The sequence below is a fragment of the Selaginella moellendorffii genome, unplaced genomic scaffold (genome assembly GCF_000143415.4).
Source record: "Selaginella moellendorffii unplaced genomic scaffold, v1.0 SELMOscaffold_127, whole genome shotgun sequence".
Classification (NCBI taxonomy): domain Eukaryota; kingdom Viridiplantae; phylum Streptophyta; class Lycopodiopsida; order Selaginellales; family Selaginellaceae; genus Selaginella; species Selaginella moellendorffii.
In genome coordinates this window covers 85,692-112,051 of record NW_003314388.1, presented here as the reverse complement: position 1 = coordinate 112,051, position 26,360 = coordinate 85,692, and the positions used below count along the sequence as shown (strand labels likewise).

Sequence of the window (26,360 nt, the reverse complement as noted above, 5' to 3'; positions counted from 1 at the left end):
GTAAAGAGCTCGTTTGGTTTCTCGTAAGAGATTTATTTCCGGTTGCGTGTTTGCCAGCTCTAATTTACTTCTCCTCTCTTAGGCGATGGCGGTTTTGGTGCTACCAGCGGCTGTAGCGATGCATTTGGTGTTGAGTACCTTCAGGTAAAGAGTCAAACTTGAGCTTGCACTCTCAAGCAAACTGACTAGAAAACTTGGCACTCCAGTGGTAGCAAGAAGGTGAAGAAGCCGAGCCGGAGCCACGCCAACGCGCACAAAAAGTCCAAAAAGTCCAAACATCTTCATCGGTGGCGACAAGCGCAGAGAAGGAGTAGGGAAAGAAAAATCAAGTGGCCTTGTCAAGATTGAAATCTTTCCGGATATATCCCTCGCGCTTACTGCTGGCTCCTTTGGACATGTGTATAAAAACACTAAAACTTTTGTGTACGGGCAAAATAACCTCAGTTCCACTTATATAATAGTTGATGTCCACGAATCATCATTGGTTGCAGCCCTTTTGATATTTAAGTTCCAACAAGAAACATCACATGACTGCTTACTATATCCTTTGAAAGCCTTTTTTCTCTCTAACGTACTCAAGTCCAGGTCAAGAGGCTATATATATTAATCCGCATTTCTTCCACGTGTGCCAAACAGTCTGTCCTAGTGTGTTTGGCTATGGTGATTTTCTTCTGACACATTAGAGTGGATCGAGTTGTAATGACTTCTATAGAGCTCTAATAAAGCCCTAGCTTATAACGCTGGAAATCTCTCCAGCTCCCGCAGTAGATGAGATTTAACTGGCATTTGGATTGAAGCGGAGTGCGAGGTGAGATTTTCGATCTGAGAAAGCAGCATTTCGATTAGAGTGGGGCCGATTTGGATCTGCGAGGAGGGAGGGCCGATCGATATTTCTTTGTCGCTCGCGCTGAATCGATCTCGATCGCGATGAAGTTTGGCAAGCAGTTTGAGACGCAGCAGGTCCCGGAATGGAGGGAGGCGTACTTGGACTACCGGCAGGGCAAGGAGATCGTCAAGCATATGGCCAAGATCAAGAAGCAATGGCAAGAGGAGAGCGAGCCGCACCTCTCCAGGAGGATCTCAAACTTCCGGAGGCTCGTCAGCGGATTCCAACATGCGCATTCGCCGCGGGGGGCGCGATCGCCGACCTCTCCGGAAGCACGGGAGGAAGAGATGATCATGGTATGAGATTCTTCTTCTTCGGGATTCACTTAACGTTGTGACACTTTTTCTTTTGTGGATATAGATCGAGCCAAAGCAAACTAGCGATGGCATGGAGTTCCAGACAGCGTTCTTGGGTGTTGGTAGCCCGCACAACGAGCTCGAGAGAACGTTCTTTCGGCTGCTCGATGAGGAGCTGGCCAAGCTCAACAAGTTTTACAAGTCCAAGGAGAAGGAGCTCGTGACGCAGGCGACGGCGCTGGATTCCCAGATGGAAGCTCTCCTCTCGGCAAAGAAATCCGTGGACAACTTAGACGCTGGAAACGGGGAGAGCAACGCTAGCAGCCATGGCCACCTGTCCGTGGTGGAGGAAGATGGAGGGAGCGTGCGACAGATAAAGATTGACATCCCTGCGGCGAAGCCAGCCGACGCGCTGGCTGCTCTCTTCGCGGAGCTGGCCAACAAGTCCATCACGAACTTAAACTCGCGGCGACTGAAGCGAGCCGAGGAGATGCTTCAGAACGCCTTCGTGGAGTTTTACAAGGGCCTCTACATCTTGAGAAACTTTTGGTACGTAAGTTCGCTTTTCGAAAGTTCGTGTTTTCATGTTGTCCTTTTCCTCTGCAGCTCATTGAACATAATTGCGTTTTCAAAGCTCCTGAAGAAATACGACAAGGTCAGCCAGCTTTTTGACATCCACCGGTTTAATTGACACAGATTCTTTGTACGATGCCTCCAGGTTACTCAGCGGAACCTTGGAAGGAAGTACATGAAAGCCGTAGAAGATTCATACATCGGACAATCTGAGATTGTAAGTGATCGCACATTAATATTCTCCATCGGTGTCAATGCCACTCGATGTTTCTCACTTTCAGATCCAAAAGCTTATGGAAAAAGTAGAGGTACTCTTCACCAAGCATTTCACGGATTCAAACCGTCGCGACGCAATGCAAGTTTTGAGACCCGAGGCCCGGAATGAGAGGCACCGGATATCATTCTTTGTAGGTAATGCGATGTTCTTGAGAGTCCTCAAGGTGCCTGGTTAACTTAACAGCTTTGTTTGCGCAGGTGTATTCTTTGGTCTCTCTGTTGCTCTTCTAGTGTCTCTCGTTTTAACCATTCGCGTCGAGAGGCTATATGTTCGTGAATATGCTACGACATACATGGATGCAGTGTTCCCGATTTTCAGGTGAGACCTCAGCTAATATCTTTGTCTAACTTTCTCATGAGATATACTTCTCTTTACAGTATGCTTGCAGCAGTAATGCTGCACTTCTTCCTTTACGGACTAAACATATATATGTGGAGAAGGACCAGAATAAATCACACGTTTATTCTTGGGCTCAACCGAAAGTCCGAGCTACGCTTCCGAGATGTGTTTTTACTCGCAACGGGGCTGAGCACATTAGCTCTGAGTGGATTGATACTACACTTGCAAGTGACGGCTGGTGAGATATGCTGCCAAACATATCAGGAAATCATCCCGCTCCTCGTTGTCGCCGTAAGGATTTTGCTTTAGAAGATTTTTTGTACCAAATGCCTGAACTTCCGTGTTGTACTTCAGGGAATGGTCGTGCTTCTGTTTATGCCGTTCAACATACTCTACCGCGCCACCCGTTACTTTTTCCTGAACGCCCTTTGGCATTGCCTATTGACGCCATTCTACAAGGTTCGCAGTGTCTCTCGTGATATATCAAGTTGGTATTCATGGTTTTGTCTGTATGACAGGTTATCATCACGGATTTTCTTCTCGCAGACCAGCTTACGAGTCAGGTAAAATCGGCCAGCCTCATTCTCAGCTTTGTGACAAACTTTGAGTTGCAGGTTCCGGCACTGAGGGATTTGGAATACGTTCTATGCTACTTCGGTGGTGGATTTTTCAAGGACCGCAACAGCAATGCCTGCCTCAAGAACCCGACCTTCATCACGTTTGGATTCGTCATGGCGTTGCTACCTTACTGGTGCCGTTTCTCGCAGGTAACTTCATGCGTCTCGCAGATTCTGTTGAGCTCCTCCTTGGTAACTTACGTAGCTCCTTCTCCTCATGACAGTGTCTACGGCGTTGGTACGATGAGAAGGATGTGATGCAGCTGTACAACGCTCTCAAATACTTCTCGGCGATCCTGGCCGTGGCAGCGAGGCTGGCCTACGGATACTACAAGGATCCACTGCTGCTGGGCTTCACCATCGCCATCTCAGCCACAGCAGCCATTGTCTCAACTTACTGGGATTTAGTCTACGACTGGGGCCTTCTCGAGCGAAACTCCGCCAATCCCTGGCTCAGGGACAAGCTCGCTATCCCATACAAGTCGGTCTACTACTTCGCCATTGTAAGTTCTTGCCATCAACTTATCGGTTTCAGTTCTAAAGCTCTCGGTGACAATGTAGGTGTCAAACATTTTGCTGAGATTCGCGTGGCTCCAATCCTTGATACCGATTTCGATGCCAGGGATAAATCCCAAGGGGCTGTCGCTCATCGTGGCTAGCTTGGAAGTTATCAGGCGTGGACAATGGAACTATTACAGGTAAATCTCGTCACATTCTTCCATCTCTTCGATTCTCTGGCCCTAAAATTCGCAATGTCTTTGATCTAGGCTGGAGAACGAGCATTTCAACAACGTTGGAAAGTTTCGTGCTGTCAAGTCGGTGCCTCTGCCGTTTGTGGATTGATGTTTTTCCCTCCCTTTTTTTTGTAAACAGAATCTTTTGTAAATAGACGGAGTGTTCTGACCTGCTAAACAGAATATTTGGGCTAGCAGAATTTGTAAGGCATTTGGGCATTTGGGCATTGTCAACCTTACCTCATCATCTTCCGATTTACAAAGGTCTGTCCTGGTAGCCAGTCGAAGCCAGAACTTACTATCAAACGAGAATAAAAAGGAAAAACAAAACTTTCAGTGATCATTATTTAAGTAGCCGGTTCTTTCCGACTCACTCACCAGTTGGGAGTCTGTGCTCCGCAGCTTATCTATCAATCGATCAATCTCTTCGCCGCTGCTCGATTGTGATGCCTGGCTGGAATCAGCAGCAGCAGCACAAATGCAAAAGTTGCTCCTTGTCTCAGAGCACCTGAGAGAGATATAAGCAACGAAAAACCAACAAAACACAGGGTAGGAGGTGACTCACATTCGCAGATTCGGCTCCGCAATGCTATGAACTCGAAGAACCCAGGGCCTCGTTGGAACGTATCCAGAAGCCTAACAAAATAAAATATGAAAGAAAGAGATTTACATCTGAAACACCGGAGAACCCTCGTTACCCAGTGGCCATTTCCATTGGAAGACCGAATACAGCAGAATGCTGAAGCAGCAGCAGCCGCCATTGTCGCCATTGCAACAACAGCTTCAAAAGAAAAGGGAGGGGATTCTGAACGAAACAAATCAGCTTTGATTCTCTTAAGTTATTGGATTTGAGTGTCCATAATTATCAATCGAAGAATAGCTACAAAACAGCAGCTGCAAATCAAGAATCAAACTCTACCTAAAGGGAAAAAAATCGCTGGACACGCACCGGCATTCACATCCTCAAACCCTCCCCTGCCCTCCTCAAACCCATCGGAGCCCCGGATCTGATCAAAGAACGCTTCATTCATGAGAAGCTCTTCGTCCTCCATGGCCTGTCCCTGCTCCATCGCCATCCACTCGAGTTCATCGTTCATCATTTCGTTGCTTATATCTCTCTCAGGTGCTCGGAGACAAGGAGAAACTTTTGCATTTGTGCTGCTGCTGCTGATTCCAGCCAGGCATCAGAATCGAGCAGCGGCGAAGAGATTGATCGATTGATAGATAAGCTGCGGAGCACAGACTCCCAACTGGTGAGCGAGTCGGAAAGAACTGGCTACTTAAATAATGATCACTGAAAGTTTTGTTTTTCGTTTTTATTCTCTAGCTACCACAGATAGTTGCGGAGAATGTCCTGGCGTTTGATAGTAAGTTCTGGCTTCGACTGGCTACCAGGACAGACCTTTGTAAATCGGAAGATGATGAGGTAAGGTTTCATCCATTTCGTATTATCTTGTTGTAAAAAATAAAATTTGGAAGGTGGATCTTGAAGAGCTTGCATCCAACATAATGCAGCTAGTCGAGCGCATTGTACAGAAGACAGAGGTTTACACATATCTGTTATCACCCAATTTTTGTCTGAAAGAATGTTTATTTGTCTGAATCAACAGGAAAAGATTGAAACTTCCACAGATGTGCTTATGGCGATTCTAGAGCCAGTCGCAGGCTCCAAAAACGAAGAAATTGTCTGGCCGCCTCGTGATCCTGATGCGCTGCAAAGAGTGAGAAAGGTATCTCTGTTTTTGTAGATGTTTGTTCTTTTTAAATTCCTTTTTCCTTCTTTCTCAATCTCAGGAGCTGATGCACAGGGAAAGTTCCGGCTACTTGGATGATGGTTTTCTCGCAGAAGTGAACGCTCAACTTCGTCAGGTATGGATGGAAGGTTTCCTTTTCTTGTATTTTCATATATTTTCACATTTTTCGTTGCTAGAAAGGCCAAAAAAGATGCTGATAAGCCCGGATTGCTGGCTTTGCTACAAAAAGTGCTACAACTTTATGCAGCAACGTTTCTTGCAAAGACAAGCTATGCCAAGAGAGGTTTGTAGCTTCAATCGTTTCTCACAACAAACTTACGCTGTAATCCTTTTTTCTTTGTTTGATGCAAGCAGATGGAGTCGTAGACGAAGCTGAGGAACTGCTCGAGAATATAATCTCAGGTTCGCTTTTGCATCTTCCTTTTCTCGTGGTTAGCTAGACAACTTCTATTTTTTATAGCTGACAGCGAAGCTTGGGATAGCATGATAAGGTCCGGAGTGGACTTGGGCGGTGGCCCAGTTAAGAGCGTAGATCTTCGCAAAATGGCTAAGAAACGCATTGAGCGAATTCTTCTTAGAACAGTAAGTCTCATTGCTTCATTTTTTTTTTCTTTTCTTGGTTTTTTGAGCAAAAGCTTATAAGCAGGAAGGTGGCTCTTACAAGCAAAGAATTCTCGTTGAGTACTTGAAAGAGATTGAGAGAAGCGTGGATATGGTTGTAGCAGCCTTTTCTTCCTGAGATGTTTGTAAACATTTTTTTTCTTAGTTCCATATTACATATAAACACTTTATATTCTTTTTACATACACTTTAAAATTTAGTTATGTGAAACTCTGGTTAACCTAACCTCAAGGAGAAAACGTTCTCTTTCGTGCTTTGTGTGTCCTCGAGTTGTAAAATCCAAGGCAACCATATTCCCTAGGTTTGATTGGTACTACTTCGGATGTTCTTATGTCACTGGGAGGAGGAAAATATGATGGATTTGCTACAGATCGTTCTCCTAGCTGGTCCCCTTTTGGAGAAGCATCTCCATTTCATTTTGCTGCTTGGTTTGTAAGGTTTACTCCTTGAGTCCTAGTATGAATCAATTGTTGATCCTCGAGCTCATCGTGCTCCAGTTTATCAGCCATCTTCTTATGCTTCTCAAGTATTTGGTTTCTTCCTCTCTTCTTTCTCCAAGATACTTGGACTATTTGGTTCAAGAGCTCTATTGACCATTATATCTTGCAAGCCTCTACGTCCTGAAAGTGTCTGCTGCTAGCGGATTAGAGAGGAAGACTCTCATCTATCTTGTGAATTATGCACATACCACAAACCTCGATGACTCCAGGATCTCTGGCAACTCACAAATCTTTAACTTAGAAGAAGAAGCAGTAAAATAAAGGAAGCCATGGCTAAGTAACAACTATAGAAGAATTCCCTTCTTGTTCTCCAGATCCTCATAAGTCATCTTAAGCAAGCCAATGTAATGCAGGTGATTATGAGCCCTATGTTCGCTGAAAATCAACAGTGTTGGGTAAGTATCACAGAGTTAATCTTTATGCCATTGGATTTTATTAGGAGGTGAGACAAAATATTTCTCTGGGTGTTTGGGGTGTTGAGCACAATAGTTTTTTTGTGAGCAACTAGATTTTGTTATAACTTTAGTAATGTGTTAGCTTTATTGATTTTTTGCATTCTTAATTACTCATTAAAAGTTTTAGCATTGTAATGGTTTATTGCACTTAAATTTATTGTGCAAAACACTTTTCATTACCCTCATTAGGGAGAGAGTTTTAAACATAGAGTGTTTGTGAGTTTAGCCCATGCCATCTAAACTCAAAATCAAGTTTGCATGCTGAAAAATATCACACCCATAAACCTTAAGTGTTAACCAATCAAAATATTTAACATGGAGTGAAATTTATGTAATGTAAAAAATTGCATATGTGGCACTGATTTAGATTTTGTATATATGAAATGCTTATTTTATGATGGGGTATTTATTCTTTAGGGTTCCACCTATGCCACCCATATATGTTTAAATTTTTATTAACACATATATATGTCTCCCAAAATAATATTCTGAACACATGTATATATTATTGTCCCATATATGTATGGCAAATATGTATTATTGTCTGCAATGTTATTGTTATTTAAAATTTAGAAAGCCTAAAAAAACCTATATAACTAACTTTTGAATTTGAATTTCCAAAGAATTTATTCAGCTCAGCAAAATCCAAGGAGGCTCAAACCCTAAATATTTTAAAATCCTTAACCTCAAATATCTTAAAATCTTTTATAAAAAAGATACACTCTTGTTTATAAGTCTTTTATTTTATATTTAAACCTTTATAAATATTTTTTTTATTGCTTCCTTACAAGTTTACGCCCTCGTAAACAAAAGTTAAGAACTATAATTCTATTAAAAACCTTGCTCTTTTGACACTTCACCCTTTAGGTCAAGTTCAACTAAAATAAATTCAATTATTAAATATCAATTTTAATATGCACTATGATTCCCCTAAAAATTAATAAAGTTAAACTTAAAATTGTTTTTGATACTATAAATTTAAATTTCCTAAGAGGTTATCCATTCAAACCTAATGACACATAAAAATATTTGGATGTTTAAGGTTAATCAATTTGGGAAAAAGGCTTTTTAATATATATATTTAAACTTTTATAGATTGTTTTTTAAGTCATTATTGTTTATAGTACATTTGCCAAGAGAGGAGGTGTACTTAGGGTCAGAAGTTTATAAAAAATTGCTAAATTTTGCAAAATATATGAAAAGAAACACATATGTGTTTAATTATTGTTATGTATGACTCACAAAAAAATATTTTAAGTGTAACATTTGTTTACATATAAGTATACATTAGTGGTCATTAAAGTCCAATTCAATATAATTTTTTATATTGAGAGAATTTCCACTCCATGTTAATTTGGTTTTACTCATTATATTGTTTATACTTCAGGAATATGGATATAATATTTTTCAGTATGCAAATTAGATTTTGAATGCTTTTAGATGTTATAAGTTAAACATACCATCATTGTGTGTTTAAAGGTTTTTTATTTGGTAAGATGTGTTTGTGCAATAAGCCAAACACAATAAATCATTGCAATGTTAAAAACTTCAATGTGTAATTAAAAATATGAGAAATTAATACTTTATTATCACTATAACAAACTCTATTTACTCATAGAAAAACCATTGCACTTGCCCCAAATACCCAAAAAAATGTTTTGACCTAACTTTTGTGCTCCAATTAATCACATATGATTTTTTCCATCATATGTTATAATTGAAATATGCTTCAAAGATGTTAAAAATAAATTATAGTTGTGCAAAATGAGAGAAAAGAAATGATCACAATCTGAAGATCATAAATCTACACTTAATAACATAAGAATGAGATAAAAAAAAGGCTTTCACTAGATTTATAATAACATCACATCATCTTAAATAATGTGGTATCAGTCTTGCATCGCAATCTAAGGTGTAATACTATATATATATTACTATATATATATATATATATATATATATATATATATATGATATACTTTATGACAAAAATATTATATACATAATCATGTTTCAATTATATATAACAATCTAAAAGTGATTGATATTTTTCCATATATAATGGTTTCGATGTGCAAGCACATATTAGTTGCCATATATTTTATATTCCAACTATTTCGTGGATATCATTATATCTTTCTATTGTATATTAAAAATTCCACAATCTCTCAGACTACACTCCCACACGCAGTGGCTAGACCAGAAAAATCTTCATTTTATATTTTTTCATCCTTTGTTTTAGGGTTCTTGTAGAGGATGGTTCGCTTAGGGTTTTCCGTGGAGAGCGACGATCAGCTGAAGGGAATCTAGGTGAGGCGCTTAGGTCGGGTAGGAGGCGCAGAGCACCATGGCGATCCCAAAGGCGGAGAGGAGCCTCCAGGAGATTGAAGATCTCATGCTCCGCCGCGTCTTGCAGCTCACTCTCTCGCCCCCAGCTGACGCGAGCAATGCCCCTTCTTCCAATCTCGTCTTTCTCGAGCAGATCGCCGCGGAGCTGATGAGCGAGGATCGGCCGATGCTGCTGTCCCGGGACCTGATCGAGCGCGCGCTCATGGACAGGCTCACGACGTATTTCCACGCTCGGGAGGAGCCATTGCTCTATCTCATCGCCTGCTATCGGAGGGCCGTGGACGAGGGCCGCAAATCCCAGGCCATGAAGGACAAGAAATCCATGGTGTGGATCCAGGAGACTCTCAACCAAGTCAAGGAATTGGTTGTTTCCTATGCCGGGATCTCGATCATCCATCCAGGAACATTTCCACAGCAGGAGCTCCAGCGAAATTCTTCCAAGCCTCTATCGCCGCTACTGGCCGCGATGATGGACGAGTCGCCCTCCTCCGAGAGCTCCGGTTACAGCGGCTCCAATCTACCACAAGGTTTCATCGAGCAGACCATAGCCAGATTCCAGGGCGAGGAGTTGGACGCCATCTTTCACGGGGTGTTCATCGGCCTTCGCGACAGTGTGATGAGGCTCTCGGCTCTCGGACCCTTCCAAAAGCCTCTGGGGATTCTCGTCACGTTGGTCTCGTATCCAGCACTCGCTAGAGCTTTGGTGAGGCACCCAAACTTTCACGTCAGGGGCAGTAATGTCAATGGAAGGATTTTCGAGTTGGAGACCATCTTGGGCCCGTTCTTCCACATCGCTGCTGTTCCCGACTTGGTAGCGTTTGTGAAAGGCGAGCCGGACATCGGGTATTGTGCTTTTGCTTCTCTTTTTCGGCTTTCTAATGCTTTCTCCTTCTCTTCTTGCAGCCGGCAATGCTTTTCAGATGCTTCGTCTAGGAGGCCGGCAGATATACTATCTTCTTGTTCGGCCATCAAGTCTTGCTTGCACCATCTCCAGGATGGACTGCATGAGATAGTGCTCAAGCTGCTTCGCTCGGTCGATACACGAGAGCAGGTCTTGGGCTTTTTAGGAGATTTCATAGAGAAGAATGCGGGTAGAGCACAAATTCAGGTTTTTGTTCCTTTTCCATCACAGTTTTGCTCTCCTCTTGATGCGTGCCTTGTAGGTCAACCCGCTTGTAAATGGTAGCACGGGGTCGTTCGTCAACTTGAGCGCCGTCATGCTCAAGCTCTGCGACCCGTTTCTTGATCCTCCGTTCACTAAAATGGACAAGATTGATTTAAACTACGTTCTCAAAAACGTCCGTGTAAACTTCAGGTTGGTCAGTTTTTAAATCGTCGAGCCTCTCTGAATGGTTTCTTGTTGTTAGTAACTTGACAGCTATTCATGCTACCTCGGAAGAGCTCTCTCGATGGGTTGACAAGCGCAACTATGCCCGTATTGAAGGTTTCAGGCAGGCCCAGGCACAACGTGAGCAAGAAGAGTTGATGCGGCTTCAATCACAGGGAGCTTCAGCTTCTGTAGTACAAGCTTCGGTTTCTGGTCAAGGAAGCTTCTCGTTTATCTGCGAATGTTTCTTTTTGACAGCCAGAAGTCTGAATATAGGACCACTCAAAGCTGTTTCAGATTTCAAGACTCTACTACAGGTAAATCACTTCTAGAGTTGGTCTTTCTGACTGACAAGATCGATATGCGTCAGGATCTTTCGAGACAAAAGGATTCCTTGGAGGCGCTGAAGGCCATGCAGGGCCCCGGGGCACCGGCGGATCTAGAAAATACTATCAAGAACACAGAAAACAACATAGAGCAGCTTACACAAGACCGATACTGTTATGAGGCGCAATTTTTACGGGTAAACTTCAGTACTGCCTCTCCCCTTGACTGACACTTTCTCTTTTTCATCTTGTAGGACTTGCAACTCTTGCAAGAATGTGTCCGGTTTTATCGCCTGATGATTGTTTGGCTTGTAAGTCTTGTTGGTGGTTTTAGAGTTCCTCTCCCTGCACCCTGCCCGATGGAGTTTGCATCCATGCCGGAACATTTTGTAGAGGACTCTTTGGAAATGCTGCTTTTTACCGCACGGGTGCCGAAGGGTTTAGAAGGCGTTTCTCTGGTACGTGTTCTATTTGGTAAAGGAAGAATGTTTCTCATGTGTCTCGTGCAGGACGAGTTCATGAGCTTTATTGTCATGTTTATGAGCAGTCCTCTCTACGTGAAGAACCCTTACCTGCGGGCAAAAATGGTGGAAGTTCTAAACGCATGGATGCCTTCAAAGAAGTGAGTAAGATTATGCTATAGCAATGATTTCTTTCTCTTTTTTCTTGCAGCCATTATGCACCAGCACTGTCTTCATCTCTGACGACATTATTTGAAGGGCATCAGCTGGCCATGGATCATCTTGTTCCAGACTTGCTGAAACTTTATGTGGACATCGAATTCACTGGTTCTCATACCCAGGTCTGTTTGCGTGTAGGTCTTTCAGCACGAGCCTGACCATCATATTTTCTCACCGTAGTTTTATGATAAATTTAATATTCGGCATAATATCGCAGAGCTCCTCGAGTATTTGTGGCTCGTTCCCTGCCATCATAATGCGTGGAAAAGGGTAACACAAACTTTTCAATGCTTGCAGCAACGTTTTGACTCTTCCTGTCTCCTCAGATTGCTGTAACAGAAGAAAGAGGTTTTTACTTGAGGTACTTGAATCTGCTGATCAACGACAGTATCTTCCTTCTGGATGAGAGCCTAAAGAAGATCCCCGAGTTGAAGGAGATGGAAGCGGAAAGGTCAAACGTTCCAGAGTGGGAACGTAGGCCGCCACAAGAAAGGCAGGAAAGACTCCGACTGTTCCACCAGATTGAACAAGTATATCAGTTTTATTTTTGTGCCATTCCTGTACTTACATTTAATTTTTTTCTCTGCAGCATGTTCGCTCAGACATGATTCTGGCAAATGAGAACGTCAAGATGTTGCAATACACGTCTTCAGAGATCACGACTCCGTTTCTTCTTCCGGAAATGGTGGAAAGAATTGCATCCATGCTCAATTACTTCTTGCTGCAACTAGTGATCACGCAAAGGAAAGCTCTGAGGATCAGGGACCCAGAAAAGTACGAATTTAGACCCAAGGAACTGCTTTGCCAGGTAACCTCTTTTCCTGTTCACTGTTGTAGAAAGGCTTGACTTATACCCTGCAGATTGTGGAGATCTATGCAAATCTTGCCAGAGGTGACATCCATGGAGAATTTTCAAAGGCAATATCTCTCGATGGTCGTTCGTATCGTGATGAGGTACATGTAAAATTTCTGAGTTCGTTCTCTCACGTGTCTGGTCGTAATGCAACAGCTGTTCAAGGAGGCAATTGACGCGATCCATATGATCAATCAGCTTCCACCGAAAACGATGCAAGACTTTGTGTTGCTTGGTGAAAAAGTGAAGAAAGCTGTGTCTGAGGCTCAGGACACTGAGGCTCTCCTCGGTGACGTTCCTGAGGAGTTTTTGGATCCTATTCAAGTAAGCTTTCTTTTCTTTTGTTTTGCTTTTGCTGATTGTGTTCTTTCCCAGTACACTTTGATGAAGGATCCCGTGATTCTTCCGTCGTCGAAAACCACGATTGATCGAGCGACGATACAGAGACATCTCCTGAGCGACCAAGTAAACAAGAAAAAACTTTTCATTATTTTGCTATAACTGTGACACCTTTTTTCTTTCCTCCAGACGGATCCTTTCAATCGCTCGCTCTTGACGGCCGATATGCTAGTTCCTAACGTGGAACTCAAAGCTAGAATTGAGGAGTTCCTCCGAAATGCTAGGAAGAATTAAAGTCTCTTAAATTAAGCGAAGGAAGAAAGAAATTTTTTGTATATTAATCTGTGTATATATCAAGCTTGAACATCACATTTAATCTAATCTCAGGCGTTGGATCTGGGCAAAGCTAAACTTTGAATATATTTGCATGTAATTTAGGTTGTTGCGTTTCAAACCATGGATCGGGGAGGGGATCCCCTTCGCCGAGCGCGCAATGGCGGTGGCATTTGGCGGAGCCGCTGGCTGGTTCTTGTGGCGTCGATGTGGCTCCAGGCGTGCGGCGGAGTGGGATACATCTATGGGAGCTACTCGCCCGTGATCAAGGCCAGGCTCTTGTACAACCAGAGGCAGATGAACACGCTCGCAGTCGCCAAGAACATTGGCGGCAGCGTCGGGATCTTTGCTGGATCTCTGTCGACGGTGCTCCCTCCCTGGGGGCTCATCTTGCTCGGGGGATTCCAAAATCTCGTCGGCTATGGTGGAATCTGGCTGCTCGTCACGAGCTTAGCTCTTCCTTCGCCCCTTTGGCTGGTGAGTTCTTCTCTTTGGTTTTTCTTCCTCTTCCTGGTCTTTGCCTCTAGCGTACAGAGTTGTTTTGCGTGATTTGTTTGTCATTGCCAGAGTTTTGGATCTGGCAAGTTTCGTCAGAGGTAAGCAATGTAGAGCTTTCACATGTTCGAGAGAGAGACCGGTTGGTAGAAAACTTCCTGTCAATCGCGAAAGATGGCATGATCTCAGCTTTTATTATTGTCCTGGAATGATCTCCTTTTTGATACGCATTGACATTCCTTTTGTTCTTCCAGATGTGCGTGCTCATTATGATCGGTACTAACGAAGAATCATACTACAACACCGTCTCTCTCGTCTCGGCGGTACGTAACTTCCCCAGGAACAGGGGCCCGGTGGTGGGAATTCTCAAAGGATTTAGCGGGCTGTGTGGAGCAATCTTCACGCTGGCCTATGGAGCGCTGCTGGCTCCACACCAGGAGGCATTCATCCTTCTCGTGGCCGTGACACCGATTATTGTGGGTGTGATTGTCATGCCGATCATCCGGCCTTTGGAGAGCTCCGGGATCACGCAAGACACCAAGGACGAATCGGAGAACATGGGATTTATCTACAACCTGTGCCTGGTGATCGCTGCTTATCTCCTAGTGGTGCTGCTGATCATCGACTTGCTGGACGTGAGCAAGCTCGTGACTGGGATTTTTTATCTGGGATTGCTGCTGCTTTTGGTTTTCCCGCTGGTTATACCACTCAAGCTCGAGTTCTTCAAAGGTGGCGCTGATGCAAAGCTTGTGGAGCCGCTGATTCCAGAGGCAGCAGGATCAAGCGATAGCAACAAGTCGGCGGGCTACGAGTCCTCCTTCAGTGAGCTAGAGGACGAGAAGCGAGCATCGAGAAGCCTTCCGGAGCCGCTTTTCAAACTGAAGCTGGCGAGAATGCGCTCGGATCTTTACAAAGCTGTTGCCGAGGGAGCTGTGAAGGTGAAGAGAAGACAAGGGCCTCGTCGCGGAGAGGATTTCACGCTAAGGCAAGCTCTCATGAAAGCTGACTTTCTTCTTATGGTTGGAATACTCTTCTGTGGTTGTGGCTCCGGCTTGACAGCCATAGACAACCTTGGACAAATGGGACAGGCACAAGGCTATGAGAACGCTCATATGTTTGTCTCGATGATAAGTATATGGAACTTTCTGGGAAGAGTTGCTGGAGGCTTCGTTTCGGAGTGGATTGTCAGGTACTTTCTATTTGCTCTAGTTGCCTATTATTGCTCTAGATATCGAACTCTTTGCTTACTTTCTTCTTCTTTGTTCTCCCTCAGAGCTCACGCGTATCCAAGACCATGCGTGCTAGCTGTGGCTCAGCTGGTAATGGCTGTGGGTCTTTTATTCTATGCCATGGCCTGGCCATTCTCACTTTACATCGGATCCTTGCTGGTGGGACTGAGTTACGGCGTGCACTGGGCAGCTGTGCCGTCGGCAGTGTCTGAGCTCTTCGGTCTCAAAAACTTTGGCAGCTTCTACAACTTTCTCACCATCGCAAGTCCACTGGCAACCATCCTCTTTTCGGGAGTCCTTGCCGGGACCATTTACGATCGCGAAGCCGCCAAACAACTCAATGCAGGTGAGAGTGGCGCCAATGGTTTGCTGTGCAAGGGAGCCGTGTGTTTCAGGCTCACGTTTCTTATCCTCATGGGAGTCTGTATCTTCGGTTCCGGGCTTTGTATGCTCTTGGTGAAGAGGACAGTGCCGGTTTACGCTGCATTATATGGGAAACAGCAGGAACAGGGTGAAAACATGAAATCGATTCCCGAGGAACCTTAAGTTTGGACAGTATCGGTTACGTTCATACCAATCTGGCTAGAAGATGGATATGGTGCTCGGTTACGCTGGACTAACTGGAAAGCAGCAAGAACCTTCAAGTTACACATCCAAGAGCTAAAGAACTTCAGGCCAAACGCGTCATACAATCCGATGAACTATGATTCCAAAAACATCAAAACTCTCAAAAATGATATCGAAACAAGATAGTGTTCTTGGTAGAAGAAAGTTCCTCTCGCGGTGGTGTTTCGCTTCCACCCGGCATTAGTACATGGCCCCTCCACTCCATGAAGAGACACATCTTTGTTTTCTTGTGCAAGCTGGTTTACTCGGTAAAACGCAATGGTGGAAATCTTGCATGGCATTTACTTCGGGTTATTTCAATCAAGATTGGCGCTCCTCTTCTTCATCTCCTTCTCGCGCAGCGCGATCTCTACAGTTCGAGGCTATGGAGCATCTCCCGGGACGTGGGATTTGGCGCAACCGGTGGCTGGTTCTAGTGGCATCAATGTGGCTCCAAACTTGCGGCGGCGTGGGATACATCTATGGGAGCTACTCTCCGGTGATCAAGGCCAGGCTCTTGTACAACCAGAAGCAGATGAACACGCTCGCGGTCGCCAAAGACATCGGTGCGTTTGTGGGGATCTTTGCCGGATCCCTGTCGGCCGTGCTCCCTCCCTGGGGGCTCGTCTTGCTCGGTGGAGTACAAAATTTAGTCGGCTATGGTGGGATTTGGATGCTCGTCACTAATCTGGCTCTTCCTTCGCCCATTTGGCTGGTAAGTTTCTCGATTATCTCTTCTTCTTTTTATCTTTTTTTCATTTTTTTCCTCTGGTATTCGGTGTTTTTGCTTGCCATTGTCAAGTTCTCGTGTCTAGCATTTGATTGTTTTTATTTTCTAGAAGAATACTTGTTTGGCTTCCTAATCTCACAAGGTGGCGCGAGTTTTCTTGTTCCAGTGTTGTTCGTTGATTCGCGCTAAACTTGTGAGCTGTCCTGTTCCATTGTCCTGGAATTTGTTCATTGACGATTTGCGCTAAACTTGCAGATGTGCGTGCTCATTATGGTCGGTACTAACGAAGAATCATACTTCAACACCGTCTCTCTCGTCTCCGCGGTACGTAACTTCCCCAGGAACAGAGGCCCCGTGGTGGGAATTCTCAAAGGATTCAACGGGCTGTGTGGAGCAATCTTCACGCTGGCCTATGGAGCGCTGCTGGCTCCACACCAGGAGGCATTCATCCTTCTCGTGGCCGTGGCACCGATTATTGTGGGTGTGATTGTCATGCCGGTCATCCGGCCTTTGCAAAACTCCGGGATCCCGCAAGACACCAAGGAAGAATCGGAACACATGAGATTTATCTACAACTTGTGCCTCGTGATCGCGGCGTATCTCCTCGTGGTACTGCTCATCAAGGATATCTTGGACGTGAGCAAGCTTGTGACCGCCATCTTTTACCTGGGAATGCTGCTGCTTTTTGCGCTCCCGCTGGTTATACCACTCAAGCTCGAGTTTTTCAGAGGTGGTGTGGGTTTCGAAGGCAATGGAAAGATGGTAGAGCCGCTGATGCAACAGGCAGCCGGATCAAACCAGAGCTTAGACGATGGCAGCAAGCTGGCGGGCTATGACTCCTACTTCAGCGAGCTAGAGGACGAGAAGCGAGCCTCGAAAAGCCTTCCGGAGCCTCTCTTCAAGAAGGAGATGTCGAAAATGCGATTGGAGCTCTACAAAGCCGTTGCCGAGGGAGCAGTGAAAGTTAAACGGAGGAGGAAAGGACCTCGTCGCGGAGAGGACTTCACGCTGATTCAAGCTCTGAGGAAAGCGGACTTTCTTCTCATGTTTGGAATTCTCTTCTGTGGATGCGGCTCAGGCTTGACAGCCATAGACAACCTCGGGCAAATGGGACAAGCACAGGGCTACTCCAACGCTCATATGTTTGTCTCGATGATCAGCATATGGAACTTCCTGGGACGAGTTTCCGGAGGCTTTGTTTCGGAGTGGATTGTCAGGTACTATTACTACTTTGTTTCTCTCTGTTTGTTCTTTCCTGGAGATGATCTTGCAAGTTTGCTTGTTTACATACGTACTCTGTTTCTTTATGTTTGTTCTTTCCTGGACCTGACGTAAACTTACAAGTTTGCTTGTTGCTTTTTCAATTTAGAGAATATGCTTATCCAAGGCCATGCGTGCTGGCTGTGGCTCAGCTCCTAATGGCATTCGGCCATCTCTTCTACGCGACGGCCTGGCCGTTGTCACTTTACGTTGGTTCTTTGCTGGTGGGACTGAGCTACGGTATGCACTGGGCTGCCTTCCCGTCGGCGGTGTCGGAGCTCTTCGGCCTCAAGAACTTTGGCAGCTTCTACAACTTTCTCACCGTCTCGATTCCGCTAGGGACGATTCTCTTCTCTGGAGTCCTCGCCGGCAGCGTCTACGACAACGAGGCCGCCAAACAGCTCCACGGGAGGCCGGAGGATTTCAAGGATGGCCTGCTGTGCGAAGGAGCGGTGTGCTTCAGGCTCACCTTTCTCATCCTCATGGGAGTTTGCATCTTTGGCTTCGGGCTTTGCATGCTCCTGGTGAAGAGAACGGTGCCGGTTTACGCTGGACTGTATGGGAAACAGCAGGAACAAGAACAGGGGTCTCAGGCGAGTAGAGCTGAGAATAGTGGAAACATGAAAACGATTATCGAGGAGGAAGCTTGACTATGTAGACGAGCTACAAGCGTGAGGCCAGGAGTTTGAGCTCTATAAGAGTTTGGGGAGATGGTCTGTCTACATAAGCTCGAAAAAACCCTCGAAGAAGGAGATGGACTCGGCGCGACTTGAAAGACTACTGGCGCTTGCGAGTGGAAAACGAGCAGTGGCTTTAGAGATTTCTGGCACGTTGGCATTTATTTTCGATTTCTACGACCTCTTGTTTGTACGTGAAGATCTTTATGAGATGTTGTCTCCGCTTTTTTCGAGGGACCACTTTGATCTTGCCGACAGAAAAAAAATGAAAGTAAACTTGGAGAGATTGGTTTCTTTCGTTCGCGATGGATCAATCGGCCGGCCGAGACACCGAGAAGCTAGCCTCATCCATTTGAACTGGAGATACGATCGCCCGTGTTGTCAAACGTTGTCTCCTTCTGTGCAAGTCGCCAAGAGCGTCCAAAGGACAATGTTGGTGTGTGTTGTTTGTGGTTAATCAGGCTTTGTCACTAATACATAAAATAATACGCTGTTTTACCTTTTGGAACGCCCCACCGGAAAAAAAAACGTGTTCGACATTCCCATCGCATGTAAAAGTGCGTTACTATTCACGCAAGGTGAAAAGTGAACTAGAGTGGTGTAGTGGTGGTGATTTAGGTGTCTTTATTTTCCATGTGTTGCTCATCCTCGTCGCCTTCTTCCCGTTTGATCCGATCCACGGGACGATCGATCGGTTGCTTGTCCTCTGGCGTATTTCGGAGCCACGGCGCATCGAATGCCGGGGCGGCGCCTCCTTTTTGCGTGATCGATTCGTCTTCCTTGGAATGCGGTGGGGCGATAGGGTCTGATCGTCAGGAAGAGGGATTTTCGCGAGATTTTGAGAGGCAGAGAGGGGGATCGATCACACCATGAAGCTATCGCGGCAGCATCGAAGCGTTTGGAACAGCCGATGGCTGGTTCTTGTGGCGTCGATCTGGATCCAGGCGTGCGCGGGGGTGGGATACGTCTATGGCAGCTACTCGCCATTGATCAAGAGCAGGCTACATTTCAACCAGAAGCAGATGAACATCCTGGGCGTGGCCAAGGACATGGGCGACAGCGTGGGGATTTTTGCGGGCTCCCTCTCGGATGTGATCCCTCCCTGGGGTCTCGTGTTCTTGGGGAGCTTGCAGAATTTCGTCGGTTATGGAGGCATTTGGCTCATCGTGACGAACCCGGCGCTTCCATCTTTCTTCTGGCTGGTACGTATACGTACGCATCGACCTGGCTGGATTTGGATGGATTTGTTTGCTTGCCATAGGAGGGAGTTACTGTTGATCGTTTTGTCTTGGCTTCCAGGATCCATCGACAGTTTCGAGGTTTTTTTAATTGGTTCTTCGTTCTCTTTTTTTTGTGAAACGTTTGCATGGCTGACGATTGTCTCGTAGTTCATATAGGCGTTTTGGTTGCTAGCGAGATCGTTTTAACGCTTAGACAATTCTATCTTTGTTTTGGTTTGTAGATGTGCGTGCTCATGTTCGTTGGTACCAATGGAGAGACTTATTTCAACACGGTTGCTCTAGTCTCGTCGGTGCGCAACTTTCCCAGGAACCGGGGTCCAGTCGTCGGGATTCTTAAAGGATTCACGGGTCTCTGCGGAGCCATCTTCACGTTGGTGTATGGAGCTCTACTCTCTCCGAATCAAGCCGCATTTATCCTGCTCGTTGCCGTTGCTCCGGTCTTTGTTGGACTGCTCGTGATGCCGATCATACGTCCAATCGAGACCGAAGCACCCGTCACTTGCGAAGAGAAGGATAAGGAGGAAGCCGTCAACCTGGGGTTTATCTACAACCTCTGCTTGATCATGGCTGGGTACTTGTTGGTGGTGCTGCTGGTTCAAGACCTCCTGGACGTTAGCAAGCTGGTGACGGGGATATTTGCTCTTGGCATGTTTATCTTGATAGTGCTACCACTGGCGATACCTTTGAAGCTGGAAACGCAGCAGCTTCAAGAAGCGAAGTTGACGGAGCCTCTGGTTCAAGCAGAGGCCGGTGCTGGCTCAAGTCAAGCAACCGATGCTCCAGTCTATGATCCATACTTCAGCGAGCTCGAGGACGAGAAGCGCGCTGCGAGAGCTCTTCCGGAACGCGTGGTTCATGCCAAGCTTCAGAGAATGCAGTCCAACTTGTACCGAGCCGTAGCGGAGGGAGCTATCAAGGTGAAGAGAAGAAAAGGTCCTCGCCGTGGTGAGGACTTCACACTAAGGCAAGCTCTCGTGAAGGCTGATTTCCTACTCATGTTCTTCGCCCTCTTTTGTGGAGCTGGCTCGGGCGTCACGGCCATTGACAACCTTGGACAAATGGGACAGGCACAGGGTTATCCAAATGCTCACATCTTCGTGTCCATGATGAGCATATGGAACTTTTTGGGACGCGTTGGCGGTGGATTCGTCTCCGAGTGGGTTGTCAGGTACAGGAAAACACTTTCTTTGAGTTTGTGTATTATAACACTAATGTTTTCTTACGTGTTTTAGAGATTATGCATATCCTCGGCCCTTGGTACTCGCTGGTGCTCAACTGGTCATGGCAGTCGGACACTTTTTTTATGCGATGGCTTGGCCTGCCTCGTTGTACATTGGCTCGCTACTGGTTGGCCTGGGTTACGGTGCGCACTGGGCCATTGCGCCTTCTACCGTCTCGGAGCTTTTCGGCCTGAAAAACTTTGGAAGCCTCTACAACTTCCTCACGGTAGCGAATCCTCTTGCGTCGCTGCTCTTCTCCGGGGTGATCGCCGGCAGCATCTACGACAGTGAAGCCGAGAAGCAATTCGGAATGCGACACAGGGACCATCACCACCACGGCGGCCAGAACAACGGGCTGCATTGCAAGGGGGCCGTGTGCTTCAGGATGACGTTCTTGATACTCATGGGAGTTTGCATACTCGGCTCCGGGCTGTGCATGCTCCTGGTGAGGAGAACGATGCGAGTCTATGCCGGTTTATATGGAAAGCAGCTGCCGCAACAGCAACAGAGCGACCAGCTAGGATCGATTGCGGAGGAAACTGAGACGAGGCTTAAGTAGCGACTTGTTGTTTTGTAATTTGCGTGTGCGAGCTTCGCGGTCTATATGGTCGTGGAAGCCTTCCCAGTGTACCAAAGAGAGTTCGTTTAATCAGGAAAAGCTTCAATGCTCGTTTAATTAATCCATCTTTTAGAAGGCCAAGAATTCATGCTTGTTTGAAGACTTCGTTTGAGCGCAAGAGTTCAATGACTCCAAGTAAGCTAACTGGTCCCTTTTGCGCACAAACTTGACTTTTTGTTTTTTCAGGACCAAGATTCTGAAATGTCTGTGGCTTAAGTCCAAATCTGCATCTTGCCGCGCAGAACAAACACATCACGTAAGTTGCTCCATGCCAAGAATGCTTCTCACTCTGTTCATTCGTAATCAGGACGCACGAATCAACATCAGGAAAGTTTATATAGAACACCTTGAGAGGGCTCCACCTCGGCCTGTTCAAATTGACGCAAGTGCACAGTACAGGTAAATTTCTGAAAGATTTGCAGCAAATCCGGACTCCCATCCCAACAGGTTGGCGGAGTCGAGCATCACGGGTCAAAGATGATTACTTATAGCGGACAACGACACACTTTCAGTATGGGGCATGGGTTGGCCACGTTCTTCACATCAGCACCACAGCAGCACGAAAAAGAAAGAAAAGAACTGCTTCCAGGTACCATTTTTTTCTTCCCTGCATTTTCATTGCTGGTTTCTTCTGTTTATGTTGAATTGTGGATCTTGCTGAGCCTCACAGCCACCCCTGCCTTATCTCGTCTGCTCCCTACCACTTGCCTTCTTCCTTGTCTGCTTTCTTCTTCTTCGTTTCTCTTTATCGATCTTGTTTTTTTTTTTTTTTTGTAATTTTTTCTCTCTTGTCTTGTTTTCTTTTGTTCTTTTTTTCAAAGGTCTCTCATGTGGCAAAAAGGTTTTCTGTCATAGGAGCATCGCCAGGCAGTTTCTAAGTGTCGGGATGCTCTCGTTGGTTTTTATGGTACAGACCCAAGTTGCATATTCATAATCGCGTCGTGTCTGAACCTTTTTGTTTTTCTTCTAACATGAAAGATGACCAGTGAGCAGCAGCTCGAAATCCGCAAGAAGTGCTCGTAGCGGGAAGCTCTGACATTGAGAACAGGGCAAGGAGGGGCGAAAAGGATGAAGAGAATTGCAGTCATTGGAGCTGGTGTTTCCGGGCTTGTAGCGGCCTACACTCTGTGCAAAGCCGGATGTCATGAGGTTGTCCTCTACGAAAAGGAGAACTACTTTGGAGGTCACGCACGCACGGAGGATGCGAATGGGATTGCTGTGGACCTCGGCTTCATGGTTTTCAATCAAGTAAGAATCTCTCATTTGCATATGTGTGAGTGATGCGTTTGATGCACCAGGTGACTTATCCCAACATGGTTTCTCTGTTTGACGAACTGGGAGTGGACATGGAAACCTCCGACATGTCATTCTCTGTGAGCCTCGATGGGGGTAAAGGCTGCGAGTGGGGAAGCACCGGACTGGCAGCAGTCTTTGCACAGAAATCCAACCTTGTCAACCCGTACTTCCTGAGAATGATTCGGGAAATTGTCAAGTTCCAGGACGACGTTCTCAAGTAAGTTTCTCGCTTTTATCTACAATCGCGAGCTTGCAGCCGTTACTAAGCAGTTTTCCAGCTATCTAAATAAGCTGGAACAGGGGGACGACGCTGTTGATCCCAATCAGACTCTTGGCTCCTTCCTTCAACTTCATGGCTACTCTGAAAAATTCCGAGACTGCTATCTGGTACAATATTTACCATCGCTAAGGTCTTTGGCTTACTTGATGCCGTGTTTCAGATTCCCGTGTGTGCTTCAATTTGGTCTTGTTCTTCTGAGCAAGTCTTGGGCTTCTCTGCGGCCAGCATTCTCACCTTTTGCAGAAATCATCACCTCCTTCAGGTAGTTCAGGAGTGACGAACGAATAAAAAGTGGTGTGATCCATTGTCTTGTCAGATATTTGGAAGGCCCCAGTGGTTAACTGTCAAGGACCGATCAATTAAGTACGTGGAAAAGGTAAAAGTTTGCATTTTTTTTTTACCATCTTCTGATCTCATTAGTACAGTAGATTGTCGCAGAGCTAACGAAAATGGGCTGCGAATTGCGGTTGGGATGTGCTGTCTCCAGAATATCAAGCACCGAAGGAGGTAACAACATATTTACTTTTCTAACTTTTCAGCCAGAATAAGATGCAGGTGTCAAACTGATATTGGAGAGCGGAGAAAAAGTCGTGTACGACACTTGTCTGGTTGCCGCTCATGCTCCGGATGCTCTCACTTTGCTAGGAGAAACTGCAACTTTTGACGAGCGACGACTTCTTGGCGCATTTCAATACAGCTACAGGTACTTTCAAAGAAAACAAAATTCTATTGGGCCAGCTTTTATGCTTCTTCTGTTGCAGCGACATCTACCTGCATAGAGATCGAGCTTTAATGCCTAAAAGTACCGCTGCATGGAGTGCGTGGAATTTTTTAGGAAGCGTGCAAGGGCGTGTCTGCGTCACGTACTGGTTGAATCTTCTTCAGGTATGGGATTAGTATTCTGAAATGAATAAACACTTCCAACTCTTTTCCTTGCAGAACCTCGGTGATACAGAAGGCAAACCGTATTTAGTTACTCTCAATCCTCCAAGGCCTCCCAAGAATTTGATTTCCAAGTGGCGAACAGGACATCCCGTGCCATCTCCCGGTGCAGCCACGGCACTTAAGGAACTGGACACAATACAAGGCGCAAGAAAAATCTGGTTTGCAGGCGCTTATCAAGGTGAGAGACTTTGGTGATCAACAGAGCGGAGTTACCTGACAAAATGTGATTGTAAGTGCAGGCTATGGTTTTCACGAGGACGGACTAAAGGTTTGCTGCGTGTTTACTTTTTCTTGCTATTCATATTTTGAATGACGCAGGCAGGCATGGCTGCGGCTAATTCATTATTAGGAGCGAAGTACCAGGCTTTATCGAACGTAAAGCAGTTGAATTTTACGTGGTGCCAAAGTCAAGCAAGAAGAGAAGTGACAAAGTTTCTTCAGAAGTACATTGTTTTCGGCAAGCTTCAGTTGAGCTTCTTTGTTCTTTATTTCATCGGAAAGGTATGCTAACTGGATGTATACAGATTTATTGAAGCCGGTGGAACGATTCTAGACTTCGTCGGGAAGGATTGCGACTTGACAAGCAAGTTGAGGATTCACCATCCAGATTTTTACTGGAAGGTAAGCATTGTTTCGTGGTTTCTTTTATTTTTCTTAACTAGATTGCGTTTTCTTAGATCGCAACGAGATCTGACTTAGGACTCGCAGAAGCTTACATGGATGGAGATTTTACATGCATAGATTCGCAAAATGGATTGCTCAACCTACTGCTCGTATAATTTTATTTTATTTTCTTCTGTGTCAAATTTTTTCTCGTGCAGATAATAATCAAGAATAGAGACTGGATGCTGAAATCTCTCAAGGATGAAAAGAGGTAACCTTTGTAAATTTACTTATGGGCATGTTACTAGCTTTATTGTGTTTCTCAGAGGCTGGTGGACTCCTCCTATTTTAACAGCAGCGTTTGGTTCCGCTGTCGCTTACCTTAAGCATAAGCTTCGAAACAACTCTATTGTGAATGCTCGGAAAAACATTTCCGAGCACTACGACTTGGTATGTTTGATTAGCTCGCGTCTAAATTTCGTTGTAACAACGGTCTTGTTTAGAGCAATGAGATGTTCAGTCTCTTCTTAGACGAGACTATGACATACTCTTGCGCTATATTCAAGGTAATAAGTTTATGTGTGTGTGTCCCACTGTAATCTAACTGTGAATATTATCAGGGACCGGAGGAGCCGCTTAAGGATGCGCAGCTGAGGAAGATCCACCATCTGATCGATAAGGTGCACATGTACCCCGATTCCCGTTTTTGTTTCTAAAGTACTTTGAACAGGCCAGGATCGATAACAGCCACGAAGTTCTTGAGATTGGCTTTGGATGGGGAAGCATGGCTGTAGAAGTTGTGCGTAGAACGGGATGCAAGTACACGGGAATAAGCTTGTCTGAAGAACAGCTTGCTTTTGCTAAGCAACTTGTTACGCAAGAACGCTTGGAGGTATACTTGTGTTGGTTTATCTCATTTTTCTTATGATCATCTGTCACAGGACAAGATCACGCTGAAGCTATGCGACTATCGTTGCCTTGAAGGATGCAAGAAATACAACAGGATCATTTCATGGTGAGATACCGCCTTATATAAACCACCTGATTTCTATTGTCTTAAACTCTTTCAGTGAAATGATGGAAGCAGTCGGGCCTGAATACTACGACGAGTTCTTCGCAAAGTGTGACTACTTGCTTGCTGAGGATGGTCTCGCTGTTATTCAGGTACTTCAAAAAGTTATATGATCATTGGAGCAAAACTCAATGGTTGCTGTCCATTAAGGTGATCACCGTCCCCGAAGAAAGATACGACGAGCTCAGGAGGAGCTCAGAGTTCATCAAAGAGTACATTTTCCCCGGCGGTTCTTTACCTTGCTTGGCAGCACTGACTGCAGCGATGTTCCGTGCATCTTCGCTATGGTAAGTAAGAAGTAAGAGGCTGGCTGGACGCATTCTCATGGGCTTTGGAATGCAGTGTGGAGCATCTGGAGAACATTGGCCTGCACTACTACCAGACTCTAATGTGCTGGCGAAGAAACTTCAACTCCAAAACAAGGCATGCTACTTGTTTCCGGCTCGATTACGTCTCAATCCCTTACTCTTCTCCTTTTGTCTTTGCAGTGAAATAGCCAAGCTCGGCTTTAGTGAGAGCTTCATGCGCAAATGGGACTACTACTTTATTTACTGCGCAGCAGGATTTCTGACGTGCACTCTAGGAAACTTACAGGTACGCAAACCCTTAGAAGTTGTTCTTTTCTTTTCTTTTTACTGACACGCAGCGCTACAAGATTGTTTTCTCCCGCTCTGGGAACGCGGCAGCGTTGGGAAACCCTTACAGGAGCTTCCCTACGGCATAGGTGACGAAAAAAAACAGAGAGACATCTTATAAAATATACCTTGTAATAAAAGCATATTCATAGGATATGCGAAGAAGGATATCCATTGGATTCCCATTTTGAAA

At 45.3% G+C, this 26,360-nt stretch overlaps 8 protein-coding genes across 8 annotated transcripts; 7 read left to right on the top strand and 1 right to left on the bottom strand.

The window, feature by feature from the left end:
- Positions 1-667: 667 nt before the first annotated feature.
- LOC9650245 (phosphate transporter PHO1 homolog 3) lies at positions 668-3,848 on the top strand. Its single transcript, XM_002992007.2, has 13 exons — positions 668-1,182; positions 1,247-1,731; positions 1,789-1,837; positions 1,901-1,972; positions 2,037-2,166; positions 2,230-2,350; positions 2,410-2,662; positions 2,726-2,830; positions 2,890-2,934; positions 2,986-3,138; positions 3,213-3,491; positions 3,550-3,686; positions 3,756-3,848. The coding sequence occupies exons 1-13, from the start codon at positions 928-930 to the stop codon at positions 3,829-3,831; spliced, it is 2,160 nt and encodes a 719-aa protein (XP_002992053.1). The 5' UTR covers positions 668-927; the 3' UTR covers positions 3,832-3,848.
- Positions 3,849-4,106: 258 nt separating this feature from the next.
- LOC112343018 lies at positions 4,107-4,572 on the bottom strand. Its single transcript, XM_024665801.1, has 2 exons — positions 4,288-4,572; positions 4,107-4,230 (listed from the first exon to the last, which is right to left on the bottom strand). The coding sequence occupies exons 1-2, from the start codon at positions 4,490-4,492 to the stop codon at positions 4,133-4,135; spliced, it is 303 nt and encodes a 100-aa protein (XP_024521569.1). The 5' UTR covers positions 4,493-4,572; the 3' UTR covers positions 4,107-4,132.
- A 163-nt stretch (positions 4,573-4,735) lies between these two features.
- LOC9650244 lies at positions 4,736-6,215 on the top strand (the record flags this gene model as incomplete). Its single annotated transcript, XM_002992006.2, has 9 exons — positions 4,736-4,975; positions 5,050-5,148; positions 5,202-5,267; positions 5,333-5,452; positions 5,517-5,591; positions 5,657-5,759; positions 5,831-5,878; positions 5,937-6,058; positions 6,123-6,215. Coding segments are annotated over 9 exons (966 nt in total), but the record flags the coding sequence as incomplete, so codon positions are not given.
- Positions 6,216-9,303: 3,088 nt separating this feature from the next.
- Positions 9,304-13,307, top strand: LOC9650243 (probable ubiquitin conjugation factor E4). The gene is made up of 15 exons (XM_002992005.2): positions 9,304-10,244; positions 10,305-10,509; positions 10,565-10,716; positions 10,769-11,045; positions 11,099-11,251; positions 11,309-11,512; positions 11,564-11,676; positions 11,727-11,856; positions 11,915-12,004; positions 12,061-12,264; positions 12,324-12,542; positions 12,596-12,688; positions 12,744-12,911; positions 12,963-13,052; positions 13,116-13,307. The coding sequence occupies exons 1-15, from the start codon at positions 9,400-9,402 to the stop codon at positions 13,218-13,220; spliced, it is 3,048 nt and encodes a 1,015-aa protein (XP_002992051.1). The 5' UTR covers positions 9,304-9,399; the 3' UTR covers positions 13,221-13,307.
- A 71-nt stretch (positions 13,308-13,378) lies between these two features.
- LOC9650242 (protein NUCLEAR FUSION DEFECTIVE 4) lies at positions 13,379-15,766 on the top strand. The gene is made up of 3 exons (XM_024665785.1): positions 13,379-13,736; positions 14,009-14,943; positions 15,028-15,766. Exons 1-3 carry the CDS (start codon positions 13,383-13,385, stop codon positions 15,527-15,529), a joined length of 1,791 nt encoding a protein of 596 aa, XP_024521553.1. The 5' UTR covers positions 13,379-13,382; the 3' UTR covers positions 15,530-15,766.
- Positions 15,767-15,789: 23 nt separating this feature from the next.
- LOC112343014 (protein NUCLEAR FUSION DEFECTIVE 4-like) lies at positions 15,790-18,551 on the top strand. Its single transcript, XM_024665784.1, has 3 exons — positions 15,790-16,304; positions 16,575-17,536; positions 17,689-18,551. The coding sequence occupies exons 1-3, from the start codon at positions 15,798-15,800 to the stop codon at positions 18,227-18,229; spliced, it is 2,010 nt and encodes a 669-aa protein (XP_024521552.1). The 5' UTR covers positions 15,790-15,797; the 3' UTR covers positions 18,230-18,551.
- A 332-nt stretch (positions 18,552-18,883) lies between these two features.
- Positions 18,884-21,397, top strand: LOC9650241 (protein NUCLEAR FUSION DEFECTIVE 4). Its single transcript, XM_002992003.2, has 3 exons — positions 18,884-19,458; positions 19,719-20,665; positions 20,730-21,397. The coding sequence occupies exons 1-3, from the start codon at positions 19,126-19,128 to the stop codon at positions 21,274-21,276; spliced, it is 1,827 nt and encodes a 608-aa protein (XP_002992049.1). The 5' UTR covers positions 18,884-19,125; the 3' UTR covers positions 21,277-21,397.
- Positions 21,398-22,178: 781 nt separating this feature from the next.
- LOC9650214 lies at positions 22,179-26,360 on the top strand. Its single transcript, XM_002992002.2, has 25 exons — positions 22,179-22,243; positions 22,315-22,584; positions 22,635-22,849; positions 22,911-23,019; positions 23,073-23,174; positions 23,229-23,288; positions 23,341-23,419; positions 23,468-23,615; positions 23,674-23,797; positions 23,852-24,035; positions 24,097-24,125; positions 24,176-24,324; positions 24,382-24,478; positions 24,535-24,630; positions 24,679-24,731; positions 24,787-24,910; positions 24,964-25,026; positions 25,081-25,140; positions 25,191-25,352; positions 25,402-25,475; positions 25,531-25,624; positions 25,683-25,819; positions 25,875-25,955; positions 26,021-26,126; positions 26,188-26,360. Exons 2-25 carry the CDS (start codon positions 22,405-22,407, stop codon positions 26,254-26,256), a joined length of 2,595 nt encoding a protein of 864 aa, XP_002992048.1. The 5' UTR covers positions 22,179-22,243; positions 22,315-22,404; the 3' UTR covers positions 26,257-26,360.

Bases quoted from the DNA above. Each gene is read 5' to 3' on its own strand.
- LOC9650245 (XM_002992007.2), top strand. From the start codon at position 928: ATGAAGTTTGGCAAGCAGTTTGAGACGCAGCAGGTCCCGGAATGGAGG. The intron at 2,167-2,229 runs GTAATGCGATGT...TTGTTTGCGCAG, and splicing joins CCGGATATCATTCTTTGTAG to GTGTATTCTTTGGTCTCTCT. The intron at 2,351-2,409 runs GTGAGACCTCAG...TTCTCTTTACAG, and splicing joins GCAGTGTTCCCGATTTTCAG to TATGCTTGCAGCAGTAATGC.
- LOC112343018 (XM_024665801.1), bottom strand. From the start codon at position 4,492: ATGGCGACAATGGCGGCTGCTGCTGCTTCAGCATTCTGCTGTATTCGG. The intron at 4,231-4,287 runs GTGAGTCACCTC...TATCTCTCTCAG, and splicing joins GCGGAGCCGAATCTGCGAAT to GTGCTCTGAGACAAGGAGCA.
- LOC9650243 (XM_002992005.2), top strand. From the start codon at position 9,400: ATGGCGATCCCAAAGGCGGAGAGGAGCCTCCAGGAGATTGAAGATCTC. The intron at 10,510-10,564 runs GTTTTTGTTCCT...CGTGCCTTGTAG, and splicing joins CGGGTAGAGCACAAATTCAG to GTCAACCCGCTTGTAAATGG. The intron at 12,912-12,962 runs GTAAGCTTTCTT...GTTCTTTCCCAG, and splicing joins AGTTTTTGGATCCTATTCAA to TACACTTTGATGAAGGATCC.
- LOC9650242 (XM_024665785.1), top strand. From the start codon at position 13,383: ATGGATCGGGGAGGGGATCCCCTTCGCCGAGCGCGCAATGGCGGTGGC. The intron at 13,737-14,008 runs GTGAGTTCTTCT...TTGTTCTTCCAG, and splicing joins TTCCTTCGCCCCTTTGGCTG to ATGTGCGTGCTCATTATGAT. The intron at 14,944-15,027 runs GTACTTTCTATT...GTTCTCCCTCAG, and splicing joins GTTTCGGAGTGGATTGTCAG to AGCTCACGCGTATCCAAGAC.
- LOC112343014 (XM_024665784.1), top strand. From the start codon at position 15,798: ATGGCCCCTCCACTCCATGAAGAGACACATCTTTGTTTTCTTGTGCAA. The intron at 16,305-16,574 runs GTAAGTTTCTCG...CTAAACTTGCAG, and splicing joins TTCCTTCGCCCATTTGGCTG to ATGTGCGTGCTCATTATGGT. The intron at 17,537-17,688 runs GTACTATTACTA...TTTTCAATTTAG, and splicing joins GTTTCGGAGTGGATTGTCAG to AGAATATGCTTATCCAAGGC.
- LOC9650241 (XM_002992003.2), top strand. From the start codon at position 19,126: ATGAAGCTATCGCGGCAGCATCGAAGCGTTTGGAACAGCCGATGGCTG. The intron at 19,459-19,718 runs GTACGTATACGT...TTTGGTTTGTAG, and splicing joins TTCCATCTTTCTTCTGGCTG to ATGTGCGTGCTCATGTTCGT. The intron at 20,666-20,729 runs GTACAGGAAAAC...TACGTGTTTTAG, and splicing joins GTCTCCGAGTGGGTTGTCAG to AGATTATGCATATCCTCGGC.
- LOC9650214 (XM_002992002.2), top strand. From the start codon at position 22,405: ATGAAGAGAATTGCAGTCATTGGAGCTGGTGTTTCCGGGCTTGTAGCG. The intron at 24,126-24,175 runs GTTTGCTGCGTG...TGAATGACGCAG, and splicing joins TTCACGAGGACGGACTAAAG to GCAGGCATGGCTGCGGCTAA. The intron at 24,911-24,963 runs GTATGTTTGATT...GGTCTTGTTTAG, and splicing joins TTTCCGAGCACTACGACTTG to AGCAATGAGATGTTCAGTCT.